The 25,323-nt window shown below is 38.9% G+C and overlaps 3 protein-coding genes across 4 annotated transcripts; 1 reads left to right on the forward strand and 2 right to left on the reverse strand.

Annotated features, from left to right (window-relative positions):
• Nucleotides 1-3,783: 3,783 nt before the first annotated feature.
• pgpep1l (pyroglutamyl-peptidase I like) lies at nucleotides 3,784-5,153 on the reverse strand. Its single transcript, XM_026365116.1, has 4 exons — nucleotides 4,892-5,153; nucleotides 4,685-4,798; nucleotides 4,191-4,417; nucleotides 3,784-4,113 (listed from the first exon to the last, which is right to left on the reverse strand). Exons 1-4 carry the CDS (start codon nucleotides 4,955-4,957, stop codon nucleotides 3,942-3,944), a joined length of 579 nt encoding a protein of 192 aa, XP_026220901.1. The 5' UTR covers nucleotides 4,958-5,153; the 3' UTR covers nucleotides 3,784-3,941.
• An 882-nt stretch (nucleotides 5,154-6,035) lies between these two features.
• On the forward strand, nucleotides 6,036-12,439 carry synm (synemin, intermediate filament protein). Its single transcript, XM_026365470.1, has 4 exons — nucleotides 6,036-6,945; nucleotides 7,907-8,031; nucleotides 9,812-9,891; nucleotides 10,183-12,439. Exons 1-4 carry the CDS (start codon nucleotides 6,148-6,150, stop codon nucleotides 12,213-12,215), a joined length of 3,036 nt encoding a protein of 1,011 aa, XP_026221255.1. The 5' UTR covers nucleotides 6,036-6,147; the 3' UTR covers nucleotides 12,216-12,439.
• A 106-nt stretch (nucleotides 12,440-12,545) lies between these two features.
• Nucleotides 12,546-24,980, reverse strand: ttc23 (tetratricopeptide repeat domain 23). Of its 2 annotated transcripts, none has more exons than XM_026365472.1 (11): nucleotides 24,653-24,980; nucleotides 24,264-24,455; nucleotides 23,891-24,014; nucleotides 23,327-23,477; nucleotides 23,102-23,227; nucleotides 19,238-19,409; nucleotides 18,978-19,083; nucleotides 18,472-18,599; nucleotides 18,019-18,168; nucleotides 16,291-16,373; nucleotides 12,546-14,718 (listed from the first exon to the last, which is right to left on the reverse strand). In XM_026365472.1, the coding sequence occupies exons 2-11, from the start codon at nucleotides 24,432-24,434 to the stop codon at nucleotides 14,607-14,609; spliced, it is 1,323 nt and encodes a 440-aa protein (XP_026221257.1). In that variant the 5' UTR covers nucleotides 24,435-24,455; nucleotides 24,653-24,980; the 3' UTR covers nucleotides 12,546-14,606. The 2 variants fall into 2 exon arrangements, with proteins under 2 accessions (XP_026221257.1, XP_026221256.1); XM_026365471.1 differs by having other exon boundaries at nucleotides 24,560-24,980.
• Nucleotides 24,981-25,323: the final 343 nt, after the last annotated feature.

Genomic DNA, 25,323 nt, shown 5'->3' on the forward strand with positions numbered 1-25,323 from the left:
ACGAACCCTACCCGACATGTTTTAAGTGTGCTTTTCATGTGGAACGTGTTCAAATGAAAATGGCACCGAGTACACCACAACCAACAAGCCAGACAAGAGTCGGAGACCTGAGGCGGAAAACGACAAAAGTGCTGGATCAGATTTTAGTAGCCTAAAGACAACTTCTGAGTCACAGCAGGTCTCTTTTAGAATAGTCGCTCGTTTCTCTACATTTCAAAACACATACAAAAGGTCTTACAGTTGTATTTTAGACTGCAGGATCGTTTTTATACACATCATCGGTTTTGTCACTTTTTTAAAAAAAACCTTTTTACGGTTCAAAATGTTTGCCTCTATGTCTGTACAGAACAAAGCTGCTATTTTTTTCCTTTTTCTCTTTTTGGATGTTATATATATAAAGAAATCCTTCAGGTTTGGTATTTTATGGTCTCCACTACAGTCCATTTCTTATATCTTCAGACTCTCTTTAAAAAAATAAATAAATATAAAACTACAAAAAATAAGATGATTTAGATATAAAACCATTTTTTTTTTCTGTTACCCTAAAAGGTTTTCCTGTAATTTTGTTCATTGCCTTTTATTTTTATGAAATGTTTCCTCCTGTATTTGTTTTGTGGATGTATATTTTATTATTATTATTATTATTATTAATATTATTATTATTATTTGGAATGGACACCTTAGCTCGATGTGTGAGCGTGTATTTTCTGCACCCTTTTTTGTACATGTTGTCTAACACTGCACCTAGCATTGCCCTCTAGGTGCAACTTAATCTCAGGTCAAAGTCAAGGCTTTGCTTTCTCCACACATTCTCATGGTCGTCCTCCACGAGCCCCCACCTTAATCATGTTTTGTTGAGTCCAATAGCGCCCTCTCTCCTTTCCCTCTGGTCCCTCTCCGACCTCCACATCTACCCGTACCCATCCATTTCTTGCCTCTTCTCGAATCAATAGGGCTAATTCAGTTGTCTTGTTTGCCTTAATTCTGCTAAAAAAACAAAAAAAAATCTCTCAACCAATTCAAAATCTGTATTTTTCTTAATGACATCAACAGTCTGAAGCGCAATACAGCACCACTTCTGTTAATGTTCCTTCTTTAAAGTGAGAACAGGTCTTATTATTTGTCTTCATAATCACTGCTTCTGAAAACCAAATAAAGGATGGGTTAAAGTCCAGGGAAGGGAACACATTTCAATGAATGGAAAAGGTCTTAAAATGGAGGCTGAATAGTGAAAGTGTTTTGAAGGATTTCTCATCTTTTGGAAATGTTGCCTGGTGATTTTTTTTCTCTTTTCTTTCTAGTTTTATTTTATTTTTTTTTCTGTAGGAGTGTTATTTATTTATTTTTTTATTTTCCTTTTGTGATATCAGTTTAAATCACTGTATAAATGCCCCATGATTCAGTATAAAGTTGAATTTTTTTGTATGCATTTTCTTTGGTGTCATGACTGGGGAACTTAAAAAAAACAAAACAAAAACAAAAAAATCCCTTCAAGTATATCTACCTCACTCTTTTTTTAAAAAAAAAATATATATATATATGCGTATCGAAAACAAGTGCATCTCACTCTTCCTCATCAATATAAAAACTTCATTATCTGGATAAAACCCACAGGGATCTAGAGAAACCTCACAAACCGGACTAGGACAGGAGATGGAATTTATGTGCTATAAGTTGAGCCCATCGCTTTCTGGCCCAGTGGTTTACAAAAAGTAAGTTCATACCTCTGCGTATGGAAAAGAATACGACTGTGCTGCTGTCGTTGTTTGGTATTTATGTAAGAAAACATTACATGAATATGCCAGTCTACACAACAGGCCAGAGCACAACATTAACATCAGTCATTCCATCTCCGCTGACTCCCACCGTATTGTCACAACCTCAAATCCTCAACAGACAGAAAATTTAATCTTATTTTAAAATGCAATCATAAAGACGTCTACACAGTTTTGACAAGGAATGTCTAAAATAAAGGAATATGTTTTATTGACTACCAAGAAATAGAAAATCTATTAGCTGTTTTTTATGTGTTGTCTGAAATGCTGCAAAGTTGCAGCATAATTACATTAAACAGGTTTAGGTTATTCCAAACATTACATCCAAATGGATCAGTACTGTGAATGTAACCTGGACATTTCTGTACTTGGATATTAGCAAATCCACCTCCTACATGTTTCTACCTTTAGACTTCAACTGCTTGTCAGCCAATGTTAGAACTGAGGCAGCAGAACAAATGTTCCCGTTACAGAGATGATTCGATTTTCTCATTGTTTTCTTTGAACTCCATAAACCCTTTGCGGTCGTGTGAACACCATCATTACCCTTGTCTAACTCTATATGCCACCACATTCTATCCTAGCGCTCATCTCCACTATCCGCAGGGTCCGTCTCTTACTGACCATTATGGGCTTTTTGATAATGATCTTTTTTGGCCTGTTGTACTGCTACTTAACAATAATGCTGCTGGTTTCGCACAGACACCTCAGTGGATCTTATATCGTCATCAAAAATGAAGCATAACGGTGGCAGCGGAGCTTTTACATCTCAAAGCTTCACAGAAAACCTCAGTTCTACGTTTTACTCTCAGTGGCTTTGTGGACAGTGTTTCAGTGCAAGGGCTTCTGAGATGGAGACATTAAATGATTTTGAATGCTGTGTTGAAATTACTACCCAAAAGCAATTCAAGGCCACTAGGTAACTCTTAATGTGAAATTTGGGTGCTCTGTGTAGGTTCTCCATAAGATCTAAGAAAACAATCAAAGATTGAACAATGTTCTGGTTGAAAAATTGCTGCTGATTATCACATTGGTACAAAAATCGTCACTGACAAGAAAACAGTCTGCGTTACGTAACATATCTGTGCATTTATGTTTTTCCACTTTGGATGTATGTAATTTATAAGTACAAATATAAATATATTTCAGCTTTTCAGTTCTGCAGTAAACACTACATGAACCTGTTGTGAGGTGAATTACTAGCTTCCATCGGATCACAGACCTGTCAAAATTACAGCATTTAAATAAACGTGGACATTTCTGACAGGGATGTTGCATAGATTACGGGTAGACGTGGTAAAGAGTAAAAACATGAATAGAAAAAGTTTTAGGCTGAGGTTTACGGCTTCACACTAGTTGCTTTTTTTTTTTTTTTTTTTTTTTTTTGCATTTTCCAGCATAAATATACTGTCACTAATTAAAAAAAAACATTCTATGTAGTCAACTTTATTTTTAAATTCTTCAGAATGTTCCTAGTGCAAAATGTGTCAGTGCATTCAAACTGCAATAATGAGTTGGAGGTTTATCATTATCATGCCTCTGTTTTTATGATTTGCATTCCTATACCTTCTGAGGGGGGCCTTGGTCTGCCACTATCATTTTATTATTATATTTTCACTAAATCTTTGTGTTCATTACCTGATTGGGGAAAGAAATAATCTGAATTCTTCACTAGACTCTGTCTTATTTCAAACTCTGTGTCTGAGGCCTCAAACCTTTTTTCATACCTATAGCTGAGATGGTGTATTTTTGACATGCCATCGCCAAATGTGTATCTGAAAATTTCTTGTATTTTCTTTTTTCGGAAATTTTGAATAAACAAATGAATGAGATCTGTGACTATTTGTTCTGCTTAATTCCACCTGATGCCACGGTTTCTCATCTACATCATTCAGAGAAATCAGGCCATGCAAATGGTTTATGGGAACGATGACTGACTCTTGCTCTGTCCACATCATCATCATCACAGTACTTCACCAACCATTGTCTAGACTCAAATGGGGGACACTCCTTTGATCAGGGATATCTCCAGACTCATTTTACTTCTGTTGTGAAAATTATGTTAATAATGAGGTTTAAGCACTTTGTGAATCTGTCTGAATGTGAATGGGCGTCCATTTGTGTGGTGTTGTTTTTGAAGATCTACCTCAGTGTGACTGCTGCGTTTCATGCCGTTTCAGAGTCCTTCAGCTGGTTGAGCATGGCCTTAATGAGGGTCTGCAGCAGAGGTACCAGTCTGTCAGCTGAGGCCAGACTGCCAGATGAGGGCACGTGGATGAGAGCAGCTTTCCTCTGACCATGATACAGAGAGCAGTAATATGCAAATTCACAGAGGTACCTGAAAAGAAGACACAAAGCTTTTTTATATACTGTAGCTGTGAAGGTCTGTAGACAACTAACAGAAACACATCATACCTGCCGGCGTCTCTTGAATAAAGGACATCCATCCCTGGTTGTTTGAACTGTTTGGAAACGGCCCTCATGTTGATGACTGAGTCCAGTTTCTCTGGTCCTCCTTGCACACAGCAGTGATTTTCAGGACAGAAACCACAAACATCTTTGTCCATGTATCTGCTGTTCTTCCCCGTTTGTTCCAAAATGACAACAGTGGAGCCTCTGGCTACACCCAGGTGTACGGCAAACTGGAAAACACAAAGAGAGGATAAACCGAGACATTCTCACAGCACCACTGTACAACATGCCGTAGGACACCACGTCATGTCGGTGCAACATCTGGGCTTTCAGCAAAGTATTTACAGATCGGCTACAAATGTGGTTTAATTTTAGAGTTTGGAAACAAAATACACTTAAATTTTTCCATATCTGGTCAGAATCTCGTGGGTAAATCCCCCAGGCTTTCACTTTAGCTCACGGTAAATTACCAGTTGTCAGAAAGATAATATATTTACCTTTGGGTTTAGAGTTTTCCAAATGTCAGCAATGATTTGCTGAGTCTTAACATAACTCACTGGTACCTCCTTGATGTAAACTATCTGCTCTCCCAATCCGACTAACTTCAATCCCTACAACAAATAAAACAATATTAAATATTTATGCCTTTATTTATGTGTCACAGTGGACATTTAACACAGACCAGTAAATACTGAAAACATTACCTGGGCTGCCTTCCAGCTCGGGTTCTCCAGAAACTGTCTGAAAGGTCCAAACCCTGAAGGACACATTAAAAACCGCACTTCCAAACGGGACCAGGTTCAAAGACTTTAGGAGAAAACACTCACTTTACCTGTAACGACCACGACTTTGTCCTCATCCATAACTCTGTCAGGTTTGTCAGCTGTTGCGTTTTTCATGGCCGTCACGTCTCGGATGTCACTTTCTGTCCGCTTGGGGGCGCTATTCTACTATAAATAAATGTCGAAGCCGCTTGTACAAGTGATGCATTCAGGGACCTCCGGGTCCGATGTCACATTATCTTTTGGAATATTCATACATACATATGTTATACTTCTACATTACTTCAACAAACTGCTGGAGAAGGTTTTGTGTGTGAAGTCTGCGAGTGTAGTATTAAAGACATTAAATTTAATTATTTAAGAACAATTAAAAATATAAATCAGGCAGGCTATTTATTAAAAAGGTGAGGAAACTAAGGTGAAACATCAACATTAAATATATTTATATACAAATTGATATATAGTAGTGTGTAAAAGTAGAAACTTTAGACATAATAAACCATCTCTCCCATCTCCCACACGGTGCCACATCCTCTTCCTTGATGATAGATTTAACGGTGCTGTGAGTGATATTTAGTGACTGGAAAATCTCCTTGCACCTAACCAGCATTTACGCTTTTTAATAACGTGGTTTGGAGACTTGTTTGGCTTCATGGTGTAGGTTTGACCAGGATACTGTTTCACCCACTTGACCTTTTAAAAACCCACTGATGCTTTAAGTGTGCGATCACTTATTCTGTTTCATGTTTCTAATTCGTTTAAATTACACCGTAGACACATCTATCCATTGTATTCTCCATGAGTTAATTACTTATTTGTTCCTTCTTGTTTTCATTTTCTTCCACTGCCTGACACATGTGATCATCTTCATCTACATGTAGTATTCGTTGACCAGCTCACATTTGTCTCCATCAGACTGAATCTAGCTCGAAATGTTAATATTTCAGACAACACTCAAATGCAGCGTAACATCTGCCAGGGACATTGAGGCGCTTGGGACGGTCCTGTGAGGCAGGACCCGCCCTCCTCCTCCTCCTCCTCCTCCTCCTCCTGCACTTGTCAAAGGACGACGATCGCAAATTGCATCACAGTTGTATCCACAGACGCACACGCAAATGACACCGCGACGACCTGACTCCTAAATTTTGAAAGTCACTTTTTACCATAAAGGTGCCGAAATGATGCCTTTCAAGAGGACGTTTGAGAGCGAGAAACTCCAGCTGCAGGAACTCAACAACAGACTCGCCCAGTATCTGTCCAGGACCAAGCAGCTGGAGCAGGAAAACGCGCATTTGATAGGTGAAATAAATCAGCTGAGACAAACCAAGACGACGGAATGGGAGGCGAAGTACAAGGCTGAGATGAGGGACATGAGGAGAATGGTGGATCAGCTGTCGTTTGAAAAGTCCCAGGCTGAGATGGAGAGGGAGAAGCTATGGCGCGAGTTGCAGATGGTCCAGTCTCTGTGCAGCGAGCAGACCGACGTGTGCAGGGACATAAGTGGCGAGCTCAAAGGCTGCGAGAAGGAGCTTCAGCAGGCTCACAAAACCAACAGCGAACTCCAGCAGCGTTTAATTCAACTGCAGAACGAGTATAAATGCGTGGAAGATGCGCACAGGCAAGAGCTGCAACGCGTGCGCCATCAGGTGGAGTCCCGGGTGGTACCCATCGTCACCCAAACTTATCGCGGGCCTCCGGTCGCCTCCATGGAAGAAGTGCAAGAGTTTGCCCGCGGTCTGTCCGAGGGATGGATCGAGACCTTTGAAATGTATCAGCAGAAGGTGGAGAAGATGGAGCAGTCTATTAATGCGGACAAGACGAGACTGAGTGACCTGCAGAGGGAGAAGATGGTGTACGCGTCGGAGTTGGAGAGATTACGCACAGAGGCGAATAAACAAGGCCAGATCCAACTGCGCCTCGAAGAGCAGCTGATGCTTATGCAGGAAAAGTTCCGCGTCGACTTCAGTGAATATCAGGTGAGGACATGTCCACTATGACGGTGTAGGACAGAGGATTGATATTTCAGGGAGACTCTGGTGAAGCCAGGGGGGTCATAAATCATTTGTTTGTTTTCAGTTTTAAGAAGCCCATACAGTAAATGCGAATTACAAACATACATTTCAGATAAAAATGAGCAGAAAAATCTTCCATTTGTCTCACTGGACAATGGGGGAGGGGAGAGGCTGCTCCCACAGGTCCGTGCCACACCCACTGTTCTTAAAGGTAGTGATGCAGATGTGACTGTTAGGAATTATCTGCTCTGGATCTATAGGATAACTAATTCTAAAAGCTCTAAATGATCATCACAGCAAAATGTATAACAGAAATAACATGACATCCGATAACTAACCTTATTCTGGCTTCAGCCTCTCTTTAAAGCATTCACATAGACAACAATAGATGTTGACTCCAAGTGTGAGTACATACTGTAAACCTTAAGTGGCGCCTGTTATATGAAATGTTAGAAGCATAGATCTTATGTGCAACAGCTGACCTCTGTATAAAAGGATTGAATAGCTTGCATAGCTAAATGCTGCTCTTCCTGCCCAGTATTTTATAGCTGCTGGATTGAACCAGCCACTTAAACCAATTAGCTGTCAGACTGACAAATCCTTATAAGCCTCCTAAAGATGGAGCCCCAGGCAGGTCAGTCACAGTCACAAAGGACTGCACTGACAATATCTGCAATGTAGCCTTCAGTATTTCTCCTACTTTTATCAAAGAATGGAACCTGACATGACATCAAACGATGCAAAAATTACAGAAGCGTCCACCAGTTTAGGTGGTTTGAACGATTAAATTAGTCTGCCTATGGGATCAGACTAGACCTGTCATGTGTAAAAGGGGAGCTGAATGAGAAACACAAGTCATAATACCTAATGGACAGATTAGTAAAACTATGTGAATAGTGAAAAAGTGTTATTCTTTTATCCCTAGATGATTATCGAGCAGCTGGAACGTGAGAGGAACATGATGGCTGACACAATAGAACAAAAGATGAGAGAGCATCAACATCTCCTCCAGGTTAAGATGGATCTGGGCATGGAGGTAGCTGCCTACAGGTGATGGAGCTTTTTTATTTTTTCAGCTGTTAAGTAAAAACTGATTTTAAAATGATCACTTTTCATCGCAGACGTTCCCACTTGTCATAGCACCAACAGCACAGGTATTAAGATCAGTGTTTTTTCAAGACACATCCTGTCCTTTCCATGCTTTCAAGATACTTCTGTCTAATCTAGCCCCCTACTGCATAAAGTCACTTTTAGCTTAATCAGAGATTTCATCAGACAATTTATAAAATTAAATTGGCCAATTGCCTTCTGCTGGTTTGGCACCAAGTGCTCTAATCTGAACACTACTCCTTTGTTCACATAAATGGAAAAGTACTACACTACTACACTCCCCTCTAAAAGTATTGGAAAAGTGCAGCCAGTTCCTTTATTTTAGATATAGACTGAAAACATTTGGGTTTGACATCAGAAGAAGAATATGAGATAAAAGATCAACATTTCAGCTTTCATTTCCAGGAGTTTCCAGTGTTTGTGTAGTGGCTCTGATTGTTTTTTTTAATTTTCTCTCAACTTCACAATAGCTTGTTTTTTACCCATACACAGCTCTCTGGTTTTCATGTTGTTTACATCTCTTAACTATAAATGCAGTTTGAACAGGCAAAACCCAAATCTGGGGTCAAAACACACCTGTTAGTCGGTTTTTCCAATACTTTTGCTCACAGGAAAAATGGGTGGGTTCAAACAAAAGGTGCTATTTACCTAGTTGTGTATTGGATCCAGATGTAAACACCTGGAAATTAAAGCTAAAGTGTTGATCGTTTATCTCAAATTCATCTTTTGATGTCAAACCCAAATGTTTTCAGTCTACAGCAAAAGTAAAGGATCTGGCCTCACTGTTCTAATACTTTTGGAGGAGAGTGTATTTTAGGTACCACATGTACTGTGCATGCATTTTGTCTGTGGTTTATTTTAAGTGTCTTTGTAGCATGACGAATTATATTTGACATTTCATTACCTGTAATAGCATGGCATTCTGCCAACATGACACATGGTCCTATACTACAGATACTATTTTTACTGAAGGGGAAAGTTATTTATAAATACATACCGTATTTTCACGTTTAAATGTATAGTGTTTTTTTTTTTTTTTAATCAGAACTTCGACAACATCTACACAGCCTTGACATTTAAACAGAAGATATTCAGCATATAAAGTTTTATTTGTATTTTAATGAAGTTCTTAGGAAGACCATCTACTGCATAGTGTCTAAATATGGAAGATTCTCCACTGGCAAATCTTGATTGTTTTTCATTTTTGGAATAGACAGAACAGTTACTCAGAGATGTGGCAGTGGCATGTGTTTATGTATGTGTCAGGAGTCAGCTTTTACTTTGGGATTCATGGGAAGTGTGCACAGCCCTGCATCGTAGCTGTTATTTTTAGGTCACTCTTTCAGAAGGCAGTCTCAGGAGAGGTTGCTTCTTTTTGAAGGATTTTTGTTGGCTTTTGTATGTTTGTGTAAGCCTGGTCAAGGAAAGGTAAGCAGTTTAAACTAATTACAACAAGTACTTTATTACGTGACAGCGGTTTGTTATGTTTTTGATGATTATTACCCTATATGGCCAGGTTCCTGGTTCAAACCGTCTTGTAAGCCAGTTGCATTTAGTTTGACAGGGCTGAGATGGCAGAGCTGAATGATGTACACCATCTTGTGAGGTATTTGTCTTGTTTGATTTTCTTGTTTTTGTTTTACAATAGGGAAATAACCAGTGAATTGCAATAATGTATTGGATTTTTTGCCTTATATTGTCATGACTCTTGTTTGTTCAGGGCTCTCCTGGAGGGTCAGAGAGTGGGCCCTCAAGATGCTCATAGGAGGGTGAATCAACATCAGAGAGAAAGAATTATAGGTACTGAACAGTATTAACCAAACTAACTCATACATATGGTATGCTGTGTATATATATATATATATATATATATATATATATATATATATATATATATATATATATATATATATACTTATATATATACTTATATATATACTTATATATATACTTATATATATATATATATATATATATATATATATATATATATATATATATATATATATACACATATATACACACACACACATATATACACACACACACAGGGATTTGAGCATCATCATTTATGTTAATTATCTCCCTCAGATATCAAGATGCCTGCTCAACCATACACACCAAGGGCTTCCACCTTATCTACCAGGCAGCATATGGATATTAAGTATACACCGCCAACTTCAAGCCTGAAAAGATACTCTGTGCCTTCCTCTGGGTCCAGAAGTCCCTCTAGGGTTATTCCTATTTCAGTTGCAGGGAGAGCTCAGCATCAAAGTCCTGCATCCAGAAGGGACATGATATCATTCAGCAAATCTCAGGCTGCTGCTGCTGCTACTGCCAAAGTTAAACAAACAGGCCAGAGTGAGAACCAAACGAGTCAGGCTGTGTCAAAAACAGAGGAAAAGCATGTGAAAATCAAACAAGTCTCTCAGGTCGAGAATGAAATCAGCCCCATTAAGTCCTTCACTACTGAGACCAAATCAGTAAGAGTGGTGTCACCGCTGATGATGAGCCCCAGCATGGAAACCAAGACAGAAAGCCAAAAGAAAGTGTCAGATGAAAAAGAGCTAGGTAATGCTTATGACAGTGAATTCAAAGAAAGAAAGGGAACAGAGTCTAAGGTAGGCCCAAGTGAGCAGAAGATATTAGATTCTGTGTCTGTAGAGGAGATCATTGAGAAAGTAATAAAACCAGCAGGTCTGGAAGCTCAAGTTTGCTCATCAGGAGAATCCAAGATCAGATATAATGTGGAGAAAACTGAGCTGGAAGATGGCACAACCAAGACGCAAATTGTGCTGGAGTCTAAAGTGGAAGAAGATCTGGATGTTTCTGAGGAATCGACTCTGGATGAAATACTGAGCCAAGGTGTGAAGAAGGTGACACTGGAAGACGTTGAGAACACAGCAGCAGGAAGCATGATCAAGAACCTGCTCAGCAGCCTGCAGGGAGTGGACAACCTGCAAAATAAGTCTGTTAATGTGGAAATAATTGAGGAGCCAGTGGAGTCTCAAAGTGATGAGGAACTTGAAGTTGAACAGAAATTCAGAACCAGTTCTTATGAACCATCCTCAGCATATTTCCAGATTGAAGAGCTAGAATATGTCCCACACGATGTTTGTGTTCTGAGGAGTGATGATGATGCTATGAAAACTTCAGATCATTCCAAGAGTGGATCTGTTCATGTTGAAGAGGTCTCTAGAGAGAGCGAATCTTCATATTTCTCTCAAGACCAGGAGCCTCATGAGTATTTTGTCTCCACACCTGATGATCATCTTTCAGAAGCCGAGGAGGGCGGTGGCATTACATCTTACGGCCATTACGGCATTGTGGATGACCTGTCAGATGAGAGGTATTATCAAGACGAAGGTCTTTCACGAAAAAGTGCGACTGTGGAGGAGAGTGACAAATACATTTCAGAAGATCACTCATTTGTTAAAGAGAGTTATCCAGAGTGCATCATTGAAGAAGAGGTTCGTGTCTCCCCTATCGTGCAGGAGTCAGTGCTAGAGTTCTTGAGAGAGGACTCGTTGGAGCCCAAAGAACAGCTGAAGGGCGCTTTAGAGAAGATACAAAGCTCAGTATCAGGTCCACTGAGGGAGGAGTTGGCTTTTCTAACCAAAGTGAGTAGTGAAAGTCCACAGAATGTTGCTATCAATGTTAAAAAAGTTCAACAGTCAAGTGACGATGGAACTACGACCATAGTTGCAGAACTGAATGTCTCTCAAACTCTGGAGGACTCCGGGCTGTTGGAGTCAGGAGAGGATCTGTCGGAGGAGCAGATCATGTCAGCTCTCAGATCATCTAACCTAGGGTTTGAGAAAGCCTTCCAGGGTGGGGCAGGAGGAGGGTACAGCTTCAGAGTCTCTGCAGACGAGGGTGCTGTGCAAGGCGAAGAGTTTGAAGGTTTCACTAACCTTGGAGAGTCTGTCTCTGAAATCACTGAGAAACATGTCAAACTGGGGCCATCAGAGAAGTCCTTCACCTTCCAGATGGACGTTCAGGGCAGCCATACTGAGGCAACCACACAGCAAGAGCTGCCATCTCAAATCTTGGAAATCCCAGAGAAGACCTCTCAAGAGAAAGGAGTTGCAATAGTTTATCTTGAAAGCCCCACAGATGACTAAGAAAGAATTTATTCTCAAACGAATAATTTGCCAATATTTTATTTGGTGAAGTGCACATACAGAGGTTACTTTGATGCAGCTCTTTTTCTTTTCAACATGGTTGAATGAAATAATGCTTTGCAACTTTATATATAAATTAATTTTGTTTGTTTTTTGGCACGTTTCTAGTTAGACTCAAACTCTGTATAACAAAATGCACCTCACGGGTCAAGCAAATGTTAAAATGATCAGATTAATACATCATTGATGATTTTTTTATTGCGAACAAATATAGTCAACATTAACCAACACAGGGTAGTTTAAAGCTACAATATGTAATTTTATCTAATATTTTTTGTGTACGCAATAGGGATGGGTGTGAGGAGCTGACCAGAGTGTAGCAGAGGAGGTGTGGAGGAGAAGTCGGAAGATAAGATAAGAGTGGTTAGCTTTCAAGTTGCTAGTGCAAGATTAATTTCCAGAACTTGCATATAGATGAGTGTTGGGATGACATGTGTTAACCTGTTTATAGCTTGCAGTTTATCTTCAGGCAGGTTTGTTTATGCTCTCTAGATATCTTTATTTTTGTATTAACCTGTGCTGTACAGTTTAAAACAGCCCATTCTGCAGTTCACAGTACAACATCTCCGTTCCAAATTAGAACCAAATCCAGAATGGCAAGTACCATGTACCCGTACCAAAAACTAAATTTCAGTTCTGCTTACCAGTTCTAAAACGTGGAACCAATGCTGTGGATTTGTTTAAACACAAGGTAGTATGCACTGTTACAGTACAAGCTACAACAATGTGTGAAAGGTAAAACACAATAAAAAGGTCAAAAGTCTGACTTCAATTTAGTTAGAAAAGAAAATAATAAAAAAAATTGCCCCAAGTTTAGCTGCACATTAAATCTGATTATCAAGCTTTCATTTAGAAAGCTGACCAAGGGGAAACAGAGGACTGTGTGTAAATAAGTAGGGAGGGATTTTTGGTGAAAGGTCCCTACTGCTGCTGCTTTAGCACCCACACTGCTGCAATCAAAATATAGTTAACAATTAAACAAAGAAAGAACTGATGAGCAAAATCAGAATCGAATTTAGTAAAATTCAAACGATTCCCAACCCTGAACCCAAACTTCACATCATGGCACTGTCTCCCATCACACCAAGTCTCCTTCGACATTTAATACAGACAGTTGGAGGTGAGGTGCTGTGCACTGTTTACAGACTGGGATTTAAATTTTTATTTTGTCTTGCATTAGTCCAAATTCAATGATGTTAGCAAAAACAATCTGGTTACAGTAGTGGTAACTAATGTGTACAGAATATAGGTAAGTTTCTAACAGAGGACAGAAGGTGGAGCGGAGACAAAAAGGTGGTTATTTGTCATTTTGCAAGTTTTGAATGCTGAAAAAAGGCTTTGACGTGAAAGTGGCACAGTGGTTGTTAAAGTAACTTAACCTTAGTATTATTGAATGAAAAAGGTCTTGTTTGAACCCCTTTGTTTATCTACATCACAATTATAGTGTTGGCTTGAAAGGTTCACCTTTGCTCTGACATAAGAGTGACTATTTTTGGATCATCAGCTTAGAGGCATCGAGTGTTCACTAGGGTTTGTTGTGTTGTGTACGAGTTGCGGAGGCAGAAGGTCCACTGTCATTACAGCCTGCTTACACATTTTCTCATAGTGGCTGTATAATTTACAATTGAGCAATATCTTTTCACATTGGCTGTTTATCACTGACATAATAAAATATGCAGACATACAATTTTTAGGGCAAATGATATACACTTAAATATTTTAATTGCTAGAAATCTACAAAATGAAACCAATATTAAAAAAAAGACATTGCATTTAACTAAACATGTTGTGCAGACTTTCATGCATTTTCTCATCTAGAAAACTGTTCAGTTTGCATAAACTGTGGCTTTATAATGAATCATTTTTAGGTTAAGTAACTTAATATGTATGTACAAAAGTTAATTTGCATACCATGTGCCATTTCATTGCATAAAGACACTAAGTCAGACAGAAAACCTATTCCTATATTAACAAGTTTAGTGAACCAGTCTTCAGTTAGTGTCACCATAGCCAGTCCAACATCATTGTTTTTATTGACATAATTTCTGTTGAACAAATTACATTACTTACTTCTGTGGTTCATTGGTTCCAGCCCTTATTTGGAAAATTATTCATATTTTTAATTTAATAAAATTCTATTTTGACTGACTTCTGATTTGTCCTGAGCATTACTTTTACCTTCAACACTAATTTATTGTATGAATAACACAAAATTGTGTACTCTCTGTGGAGATGAACACTAATTTAGAGTAATATTTAGCAGCATATTGTAATAATATAATCTAACATAAAAAAAAAACAAAAAACAATGTTGTAGTTATATATAACATTTCAAGAGTCAGACATGGAGTTTCCATCATTGCCACTTTGTACAAGTGAAAATGTGCAAGGTTTTGCTTTTCTTCTACCTTGCCTCTGTAGGTTCTCTGCCACCTCTGGTGTCCTGTAAAATATACAGTGCTTTTTTGGATCACTGAATATTGGACTGTATGTTCACATAATACAATCTTAATTGGAAATAAGTTGGGAGGCTGTGTTGAATCTATAGAAATACAATATGCAATCATTTGCAATTCACAAACTAATTTTATTCACAAAAGGACATTAAAAACATGTCAAATGTTTAAACTGTGAAAATGTATGATTATATATTATAAATATCATGTTTCTTTTTGAAAAAACATGATATTTAAAAAAGAAGCAACATCAAGTCAGGGCTCTGACTGGGTCACTCTAGATCAGGTAGAGTTGTACTCAAGCAATTGTGTGCTTAGGATTGTTGTCTTGTTGAAAGGTGAATCTTTGGCCCAAGTTGAGATCCTGAATGCTGTAATACAGGACATCTCTGTATTTACTATACTCTGCATCTGACCAGTCCTCCGGCTGAAAAACACCCCACAGACTAATGCAGCCACAAAATACTTCACTGTTGCCCACGTTTCCTCCAGACAATTCAGTGAATTTATATAGTGCCAAACCACAACAAAAATCATCCCAAGGCACGTTACAGTGAGAGGTTTAAGACCAACTGTAAAGCCAAGCTGGTGTCACTGATGCAGTATGCAGGTTAACATTCTCCTGCAGAAATATATAATCTGGATGCGAGTACATGCTGCTCTAACTCCTTGATATATCCTTCAGCATTGATGGTGCCTTTCCAGATGTGCAAGTTGCCTATTCCATAGGCACTAATGCAGCTCCATACCATCAGAGATGCTGGCTTTTGAACTGAGCGCTGATGACAAGCCAGAGGTCCCTCTCATTCAAGAATGTCAAATTTCAATTCGCCTGACCAGTGATGCTACTAGCCTGTTAAACGTGAATCTAATTAGTTGCAAAATGTTCTTTATGCTCTTGCTTTTTAATACAACTTACTTTCCTAACTTTTTTTCTGAGATGTGTTGCTGCCATCAACTACAAAATTAACCCTCCCCCTAAAAGGGTACATATTCTTAAATATTTGATATGGTTTTGTGTTCTATTGTGAACAAAATATGGATTTATGAGATTGGCAAATGATTGCATTCTGTTTTAAATGCAGATTTGACAGTGTCCTAACTTTTTGGGAATTAGGGTTGTACATACATATATACTATGCATTGTAATTTGTCACATTCATGAATTGCATTTATTCACTAATGCAATTCAATACAGCAGCTCTGTCATGAACTCTACTCACTACCAGGTAATAAGTCTACTATATGTTTAAAAATGAGGTAATAGTGGGTGGTTGGAGTTGTACTGGAGTGCATGTTTTGGACCCCTTATTTATTTTAAATAGGGCGGCAAAACATTAGAAACACTGAATGTTTACTAACACTCCAGTAAAACCCAACCACTCAATATGACCATAATAATTTACATATAGTAGAATTATCACCTCTCTGCCAGTTTAAAAAAATGAGACATTATATTGCAACAGTAGAATTAATGGATTGCATTACAATGACAGGTGTGCCTGAAAAAGTGGCCAGTGACTATATAACTAATAAAACTGAGCATTCTGCAGATTTACCAAGCCAGCATCTCCACAGCTTTCCGGGTAGCTTTTGTCTTCTTGTGCTGATGACCAAACAGACAACTCTGGATCTCCATACACTACATTTAAATATAAAAAAAATAATGACAGGACAGTTAGTGGTCAGCGGAAGATGAGAGATGCGACACGTACTCAGAGGGGAATAAACACTTCCTAGCAACATGTGAATGCACTAAACATCCAAAAATAACCACTGTAGCAGTCCAAGGTTTAGATAACACCTGTGCTGACCACTCGGGAGTGTCAAGTCAACAAGGGGGAGGTGTACGATTTATTACAAAGATTCAAAAACCAATTCCAGAATCTGAGGTAATAAACTCAGTGCATTTAGAATACAGCCTGGGCCATTTTCCACATTATATTTAGTTTGGTTCCATCAAATAAAAGGGAGACGTAATGGGTGTTTTGGTCTATGACAAAATATCAAATTTACCTAAATCCAGAAATGTCAAAACTTTTTTAAAACATGACTTTTCCACCATCATCAAACATAACAAGATCTAAGAGTAAGCAGGGAAAGGGGGAGTGAAAATGTCCCCCTTCACCAGGGAAAGCAAAACATTTGGTAATCTGGAATGAATCCATCTGGCCTCATGGATGTTTTCATTGTTGCTAAGGTTGATGTAATGGAAGAGCTTTTTTTTTTTGCAGCACTACAGGGGAAGGGGGAAATGTGAAGTGTGAGTCTAGCATTGTTCTGTGTTTTTTTAACCACTTCATATGTGCTCTTGTGTGTACTGTATTCTTTCCTAGGCTAGATTTCTCTTGAAAAAACAAAGGTTACTCTGTCAGAGTGCAGATGGTGTCATGTTGACAGCAGTAATAAAAAACACTCAAGATATACAGTATCTGCTCTCTGTCAGGGTGCCTCAGAAAGGTTACTAGTTGCCCTGATGTTCCCTGGACCCCTCTGCAGTTACGTGCCATAACAAAGCAGCATAGCAACCAAGCTTTCAGCTACTTACAGACATGTCATTACTAGTATGAAGAAATCCCCCTTTCTGTGGGGAATTAGTGTGTTCGAAGTACGGGGGAACTGACTGAGCTCAGTGGGTATCAAATGTGAAATTATGCTGTACATGAAAAAAAACAACAACACTGGAATCCAAAATCACAAAACAGCTACAACTGTAGAGTGAGCAAATATGATCAAACCAGTTAAAAAGTTGCTGTTAATTCAATATATGTGCTAAAAGACATCAATATTATTTTTCTTTCAAATGGCATAAAGGCATGCCACACTAATTGGGTCAGTGTCTCTTTAATTGACAGCAGTTAGCAAACTGCGATGCAATGCTTTCCAAAGTTATATTGCCCATCTGTCAGGCTCCATCCAGACTGAGGAAACCCAAAGTCACTCAGTGATATTTTACTCCAGGGAGGGTGGCTCTGCACACTGCAACCTTCCAAGATTAGCATGCAACTCTGATAGCACTGAGCTTTAGAGAGATGGTCAAAATAGCTCATCTCTTTGTGTGTATTTTGAACTCCCACCCTCTCACTGGTGTGGGTGGCAACACCCACTGACTTTTGGCATTTTATTAAAACCTCATTTACCTAGTTTAGCAAGAATTATGTTGAGTGTTATGTTCAGTAACTACTACTGTGTCCAGTGTGTCTAATGTTCATTTACAGGTATTAACTGAGACAACCATTACATGGTGGTGTCACTGTGTCTGTTTTTGTTGTATAACCCGCAATCACCTTTGTCATAGTCCTGTGGGCGTGCTTCATCCTGCCCTTGGTCATCTCCACACTCCCTATAAGCTGAAGGGTGTCTGCGACCTCAGCACTCATGTCACCAAATGCTGATCTCTTCAAAGGAAGAGAGGCCTGCTGTATCTCCACACATCTCTGCAATACAAATTAAAAACTGATAAATCCTCTTGTACAATGAGTAGAAAGCTCCACACCCAGTTTAGCAGGTGGAATCAATTCTCTGAGAAATGCAGTCTGAGTTTTTCCATGGTGCTGCTCTGAACAAAGATTGTTTGGGTAATGAAAATCTGCTGTGGACCTCGAAGTTGCATGAGCAAAATATGAGATGCCTATGATAACTTTGTACATTAAGGAAATCTAAGTGGTGCCATTATCTGACTGGCCCTACAAATGTGTGCCTTTCGTTCGTGTGTGTGTCTGTGTGCGTGTGTGTGTGACCTCTTGCTGGCCATTAAGGAGGAGGAAACGACAGAAGTCATCCTGGGCAGTGAGAAACGCTGGATCCTGACGACCTACAGAGTTCACGTATGCACTTAAACTCTGCTCAAAGTACTGACCTGCAGAGTCTGCTCCAGCATGAGGGAAAAAACAAAAAAAACAAATGATTCACTATGACTACAATAATTTAGATGTTCTCAATCGGAAAACATTAACTTATCAATGCTATTGTGATGTTTCTATCTTAACCCTTCTATTTTTCTTGGTTTAAGGATGTTATGTTGACATACAGTAGATACCATAGAGAATACTTTTGCTTTGAGTATGTTGACATGCATGAATTATACTGGCATTGCTGACCTTGAACATGTCTTCAATAAGACTATTATAAGTCTGGTTTCTATAACATCTTAAAGAATTTGACATATAGGAAGACAAAGAGAGATTCAAGTCCTAATTAACCCCTTGTCCCAGTTGCTCAGGCCTCTGTCTGTGAATAGACTCACCAATATGATGGGCCTCTGATGAAGTAGAAAGGACAAGGGCCAGGCTATGGGAGATCTGAGCCCTCTCTAGTTCCTCTGGGATGTGACTCACAGCAATGGCATGAGCCTAGCAGAAACACCCACATGAAGTAAGACAGATCTCATATCACATAAGAGGTGTAGAACATCAGCTAACAACACAGCTTGGCACCATCTTGAGAAGCCTTAATGTTTCTATATGTTGTGTTTAAGATTGATACTTAAAGTGAAATGCCACCTGCCTTGGAGAGATACCCTATGGCTTGGTCCAAATGACCGTTGTTCTGTTCAATGGTAGCCATGTCCCTATAGACAGAGCAGGTCTTCTCTGGCTTATCACAGTCTTTTAAAAGTTGCAGAGACTTCTCACACTGGTTTAAAGCCTTGTTTGGCTTGTTCTGTCTCTTATAGACTCTAGAGAGCAAAAAGAACCCAAATAAGCACCCTGGTAAAGCAATACAGTGAAACATATCTGCAGTGTATGTTATATTTCATAAATAACAAAATTTATTTACTAAATTCTGTCTAATAGCTCTCCTAATTTAAAGTATTATCTGTGCAATGTACATAACATAAGCCTGTTAATAACTTACTGTGAGCCTGTTTTACATTACTGAAGTAACTTCTTTGTTCTGCAATTACAGTGTGGTGCAGTGTAGGGAAAGCTTGCACAACTCGTAACATTTTTAGGTTGCCTCCTTTCAAAATAATGTTATAAGTACACTGTTCCCATGCCTTCTCATTTTAGCTACACATTTTCAGTCTCTGACAAATAACACCTACAGTGTTCAAATTCTCATTCCAGTTTCTCATGTCTCTTGCTACTAAGGCTTTGAGCTTCATGTTTTGCTGATGCACACCACAGAGTTTTTGCTGTTTTGAAAGACACACACACTCTGACATTCCTCCTGCAATTGCTGTGGCTGCTAAAGAGCAGGAGTGAGGAGGGGTGAGGTAGTAGCTGCATTAACCACTGCATGGACACAGGATCCATCGGGCAAGTCTGCTAAAAGTTTCAAACCATTAAATGACTCTAAATTTAATTCAGGTCTCCAGTCAAGGGACAGCTGTTCTCAGAGGCTACAACTCACGGCTATACAGTCTGCACAGTAGCTACATTGCTGCCACAATGGGTACAGGATACAGGAAAACCCCTTCCACAAAATAGTCCTCCCACATCCGCAATGTACATAGTATTGCAGTGATCTAAATAACTATTAATTTATCTATAAAACGCACACAGCACACAACACCTGCAACTCCTCGCCGTGTAGTAAGAGATTTATCCAAGGTTCAATTTCTTCAAATTATCCCATGAATCTAAGATTATCCTACTAAGTACTAATGGATAGTAGGAGTGCCCCACCCATAAATGGCAGGCACTTCCACTTCTCTTTTAGGGCAGCAGCTACAGTACTTTCTCAAATGGTTTCAGTCCAGCCAGTATGCCTGCACAGACAGAGAGACAATGCCCCTCTATCCTCATTCACTCTGCAACCTTACACACTTCTCGGTGGAACAGTATTATGCCACATCCCACTAAAATCTACTAAGAATCCACAGTGCTGGGCATTAAAAAAATTAAGGTTTTGTAGATGCACTGCCAAGCAAGCTACACAGGCCTCTTTTGTAAACCTTTCCAGAACATGGTTGACGTCAGTTTGGTCTGGGCTGTCACCGTAAGGCTAAGGCAGAAAGAAAAGAGAAAAAAAAAACCCAGCTTGCTCCAACAAAGCTTTGTGGTGCTTTAAAGATGTTATAATATGCTTTTCATATTCGAATGTTACAGAAATACTTTTGTTAAGATAATTTCCTGTGTTATACAGTCTCAAGAGGAATAAAGCTTGCATGCTGGCTGGTACGGAAATGTACAAGTTAAGGTAAGGCCAGCTCTAAATGGAATTCATAAATTATTATTTATTATATTGGTTGTAAAGAGTGTCATGTAAGCAGATGTGGCCAAGTCTGAAAATGCAATCACATGCACTTGATAAATTTAAAGCTTGTAAAATCCATCTGGCCAATCACAAGTGCACACCTTGAGTTTGAACCTGAAATGGTGAAGAATGTTTGGACCAGATCTATAAGAGAGCTGAGCATACTTTATTGTTACAGGATTTAGTGGGAACATTCCCCTCCATCACAACAGTGTTGACTGACAGAGCTTTAGAAGCATGCCAAATTCTTAGTCATCACCTAACAAAAGAGATTTAGCAAGCATTCACACCAGCCAGAGTCTGCACATTTTTTCAATTACACACACATCATGTCAACAAACTGATTCTTTGAAACAGAGCAAGATGGCTTCATTTACAAATGCCAATAAGTGTAGCTCACAGCTGGCTGATAAGACCTGTTTACAGTAAATGGAGTAGGAGTATTGCTCACCTTTGCCTATCAACTGGATTGTTAGGTTATAAAATAGTCCTCTTCTGAAAAACATCTTAAAAACACTCAACATCTTTTTTATTTTATAATATAAGAGGGAGTATAATTTAAATGAGTGAACCAAAATCAGTATATGTTCCTTACAGGGATTCACCAATATTGTGAAGTTATTAAATAATTTAATGAAGACAAGTTTGTATTTTGACTTTTGCAATAACACAAACGTATTGGCTGAGTGATGTATGCACTCATGTGGCATTCAAAACATACCCGCGAATATACCCTACCAGCATTTTAAGTTGAAGCATTAGTTACCTACTAAGTTAAAACATACACCTTCAAAATCAACTAGGATCAAACTAAGAAAAGACATTAGTAGGGTGCTTGGAATACAAGTAAGACTACACTTTAATTCTTAGTTATCCTTCCAATATAACCCACAGTGTCTAAGCTGTGACAAGCGGCTGCTATTTTTTGTCTGCTGCCATGCAGTTCCCCAAAGAGACCAATCAGTCTCTGGACCATGATCCACTAATTCTATAATCTTTTCCTGAGCTCGTAGTACCACCCTCGGGAGCTCTGTTGCCAATTCCACCATTAGGTTAACCATGTACATTATAGAACAGTAGTCAAATCAATTGTGAGAGTAACCCTCGGTGTAAAGTCAACAAAACAGCTAACAATTAACGAAGAAAAAGGCCTTTACAAAAGAGTCAAACTGACTGCAAAAGCTATATCTAAGAGAATGAACAGAAAAAAGATCTAGACTTGCATGCAACTCAAGCAGAAAAGGAAGAAACGTTTTAAGGAGGAAGCATGCCTGCCACTCTGTCACTCTGCTTGGACATTAACCGTATCAGTGGACAAGTGGAAACCCCAGCCTGCATTATTAGAGTACACCCATTCTGACTCCAGGGAAAATCCTGTTATGTAAAGTAACAAGTACTTTTAGCAACAAGACAACATGAAACAGAAACTACAGTATCTGTCACCTAAACAAAACAGTGTAGGAATATATTGCCACCTTGTGGTCAACCTTAAATTTAAGGTACTGTATTTGAAATTAAGTAGGTTTGAGAAAAAGCTAATTCTTTAGATCTTACAGTGGCATGAAAAAGTATGTGAACCTTTTCAAATGTCATTGTTTTCTGTATTAATTTGTCATAAAATATGATCTGATCTTCAGCCAAGTCAAGACTTAACAAATATAATGTGAATAAAATAATTTTTAAAATTCTGATCTTTCATGTCCTTATTGAGAACAATCATAAAAACCTGATAGTGACAGTTGTAAATCATTGTAAATCCTCTGAAAGCTACTTTTGGCAAGGAATGGCTCACATAAGCACAGTCTTCTCGTGCAGAACAAACTCAACAAGTTAGAGTATTTTTTGTCGGTCAGTCCACACTTACAAACTAACTTAACTTATGCGAACACCTGACTCCAATTAGGAGGTTTTAAATACTTTTTCCACTAGCACTATGACGTTTTTATGGTTGTTCTCAATAAAGATGTAAAAGTCATTAAAAAAATGTTATGTGATTACTTTACTCTTGACTTACAGTAGATAGATGAATAGATGAAGATCAGATCACATTTTATGACAAATTAATGCAGAAAATCATTAAATTCCAAAAGGTTCACATACTATTTCTTGCCACTGTATCTGTTGTGTGTTGCTTTATGTGTGTGCATGTTTTTGTTTTTTCTACTGGACCTGCAAAGACCAGTGGAGATTTTCAGCTCCGTCTTTTGCTTCTCCTCCTCGCTGATGCCACCATGTTGATGAAGTGTCAAAACAATTTGTTCTGCCTCAAGAAAAGAGGATTCAGCCTCCTCAAGAGTTGAAAATAGTCAAGGATTTTTTAAGCTTGTTACTTAATTTACTGTTTCTATTATCTCATGCATTATTGTCAAACATACTGTATCATAGCAAGGATATTTGTCTGTAATCAGAGCAGCACCTCCTGATGTGAGGTGTATGCTCAGAAGAGATGTGAGAACCTCAAGGTCACCGGTGCAGGAGGAGATGGAGTAGAAAGGCAGTATCTCCCTGGCCAGGGCCAAGTGCTTCTGGGCCTGCAGTCCCCAGCCTGAAGGAACAAGGAACCATCACAGAGTGCAAAGTGAACAATGTGATAACTCTAAATCTGAATATAATTTAACAAAATCTCCAGTTCACTCTTTGATCAGCGGATAGAGCAAAGTAACACCACATGAGGAGTCATGTCAAGTCAGCAGACTGCACAGGCAGCCACATGGATTGATCATAATCAACATAATTAAGGGTGGACAGTCTGCTCATCTTATATTCTAATAGACCCACAATATATTTGTGAAGATTCTCGTATTGTTTCACAACTTTTATGGACTTTAGCAACAGTCTGGAGGTAACCAGTAGTAAAAGCCATATAGACTGTCATCTGATTTGTGAAAACCATTGTCATACTTGGCATTTAAGATTTAAAATGCACTAACAGTACTGCATAATCATTTTAAAAATTACCTTTGAACTGGAAATATGCACTAGCCAGTCTGATGTGAGCCTGGGCTAGTTTCAGATGTTCCTTCCCATATACCAGTCGTGTGAGAGTCACACAACGCACAAGGTCCTGGATAGAAGCATCAAACTGAGCAGAAATAGTAAATGACCATTACTATCACTTACAGATAGCACACTGTACCATACATCAAATGCAAATGACACCTTTTAGCTACTCTTTAGCGCTAACATAATGAGTTTAAAGCCTGGATTAGTTGTTATAATAAGCTAGCAAGACACACTTACAGACCCAGATGATCAGAAACAATCATATAGACAGAGATAGAAAGGATCAGGCTTCTTTTGTTCACTGTACAGTAGCCTATCCTGTACCCACCTCTTGGTTGTCTTCATGTACCTGAGCTTGGTTTTCAAAGTGCTGGAGTTTTTCTTCTGGTGGCATCGTTATGAACTCTTTCTCAGCACATTCTGTTTGCAAGGCACTCATCTCATCTGAACCACATGAGGGAGATAACGCTACATCCACGTCCGTGTTGGTGCTTTCCATACTTTGAGGGCATCTGCGAGTCTGACCAAACAAGACAGCGGTAGAAATACATGTTTAAAGAAGGAGGAAAACATTATTTAGCCGAAAATATTGAGTTAATGTCTTCAATCTACTGTTTTTTTTACCTGCTAGCATAACGTTAAGTGATCAAAGTCTAACTTGACTGTGCAACTTATTTCGTTACATCCACGAGTTAAAAAAAATGGAAGAAGACTCACTCAGCCGGAGACTCGGCAACTTTTTAATATATAATCAGATTCAGTCGTAGCCTTTTAACGCCGTGTGGCTCAATCTCTCTGATCTAATGTTAGCTTAGCTTTAGCCGAGTCCTCTGGCTTCCGTGTTCCTCGACGCTTCGCTTCTGTTTCCGTGGTTACGGAGAGCGTAACGTAGCAGCAGCGGCCTGGCAGGAGCTAGCATCACCAGCTAGCCGCTTTTAGTGAGCTCAAAATGAAACAAATATAACCTCAGCAAAACAATACTATCCTTAATATTCTCACCCGAAAGCAAGAGCGAGTTTATCCAGAGACGGAGCTACATATGGCTGCAAAAGTAAAAAAAAAAAAAAGGTAAGCTACAAAGGGACTTTAACTAGCGTAAAGGAAGTAGGGGTACGTTCAAGAACCACACAGTGGGCGTCAAATTATTCAACGATTTTTTCATTCCTGCTACTGTAATGTGATAAATATGTCAGCAGATCTAAGAAATAGTAAAAGAAATACAACCATAAACAGTACAAATAAACTTATCAGCTATTTTTTATGCTACCTAGGCATCTTCACGAGACAGACCAGCTTAATTGAGGCTGCAATAACCAGTTTTTGGTTAACTTTTTAACTTGAAGTGCTGTTGCTGCTGCACCCAGTATTTAGCAGCATAGTTTCACTGC

The sequence above is a fragment of the Anabas testudineus genome, chromosome 6, assembly GCF_900324465.2.
Source record: "Anabas testudineus chromosome 6, fAnaTes1.2, whole genome shotgun sequence".
NCBI lineage: Eukaryota > Metazoa > Chordata > Actinopteri > Anabantiformes > Anabantidae > Anabas > Anabas testudineus.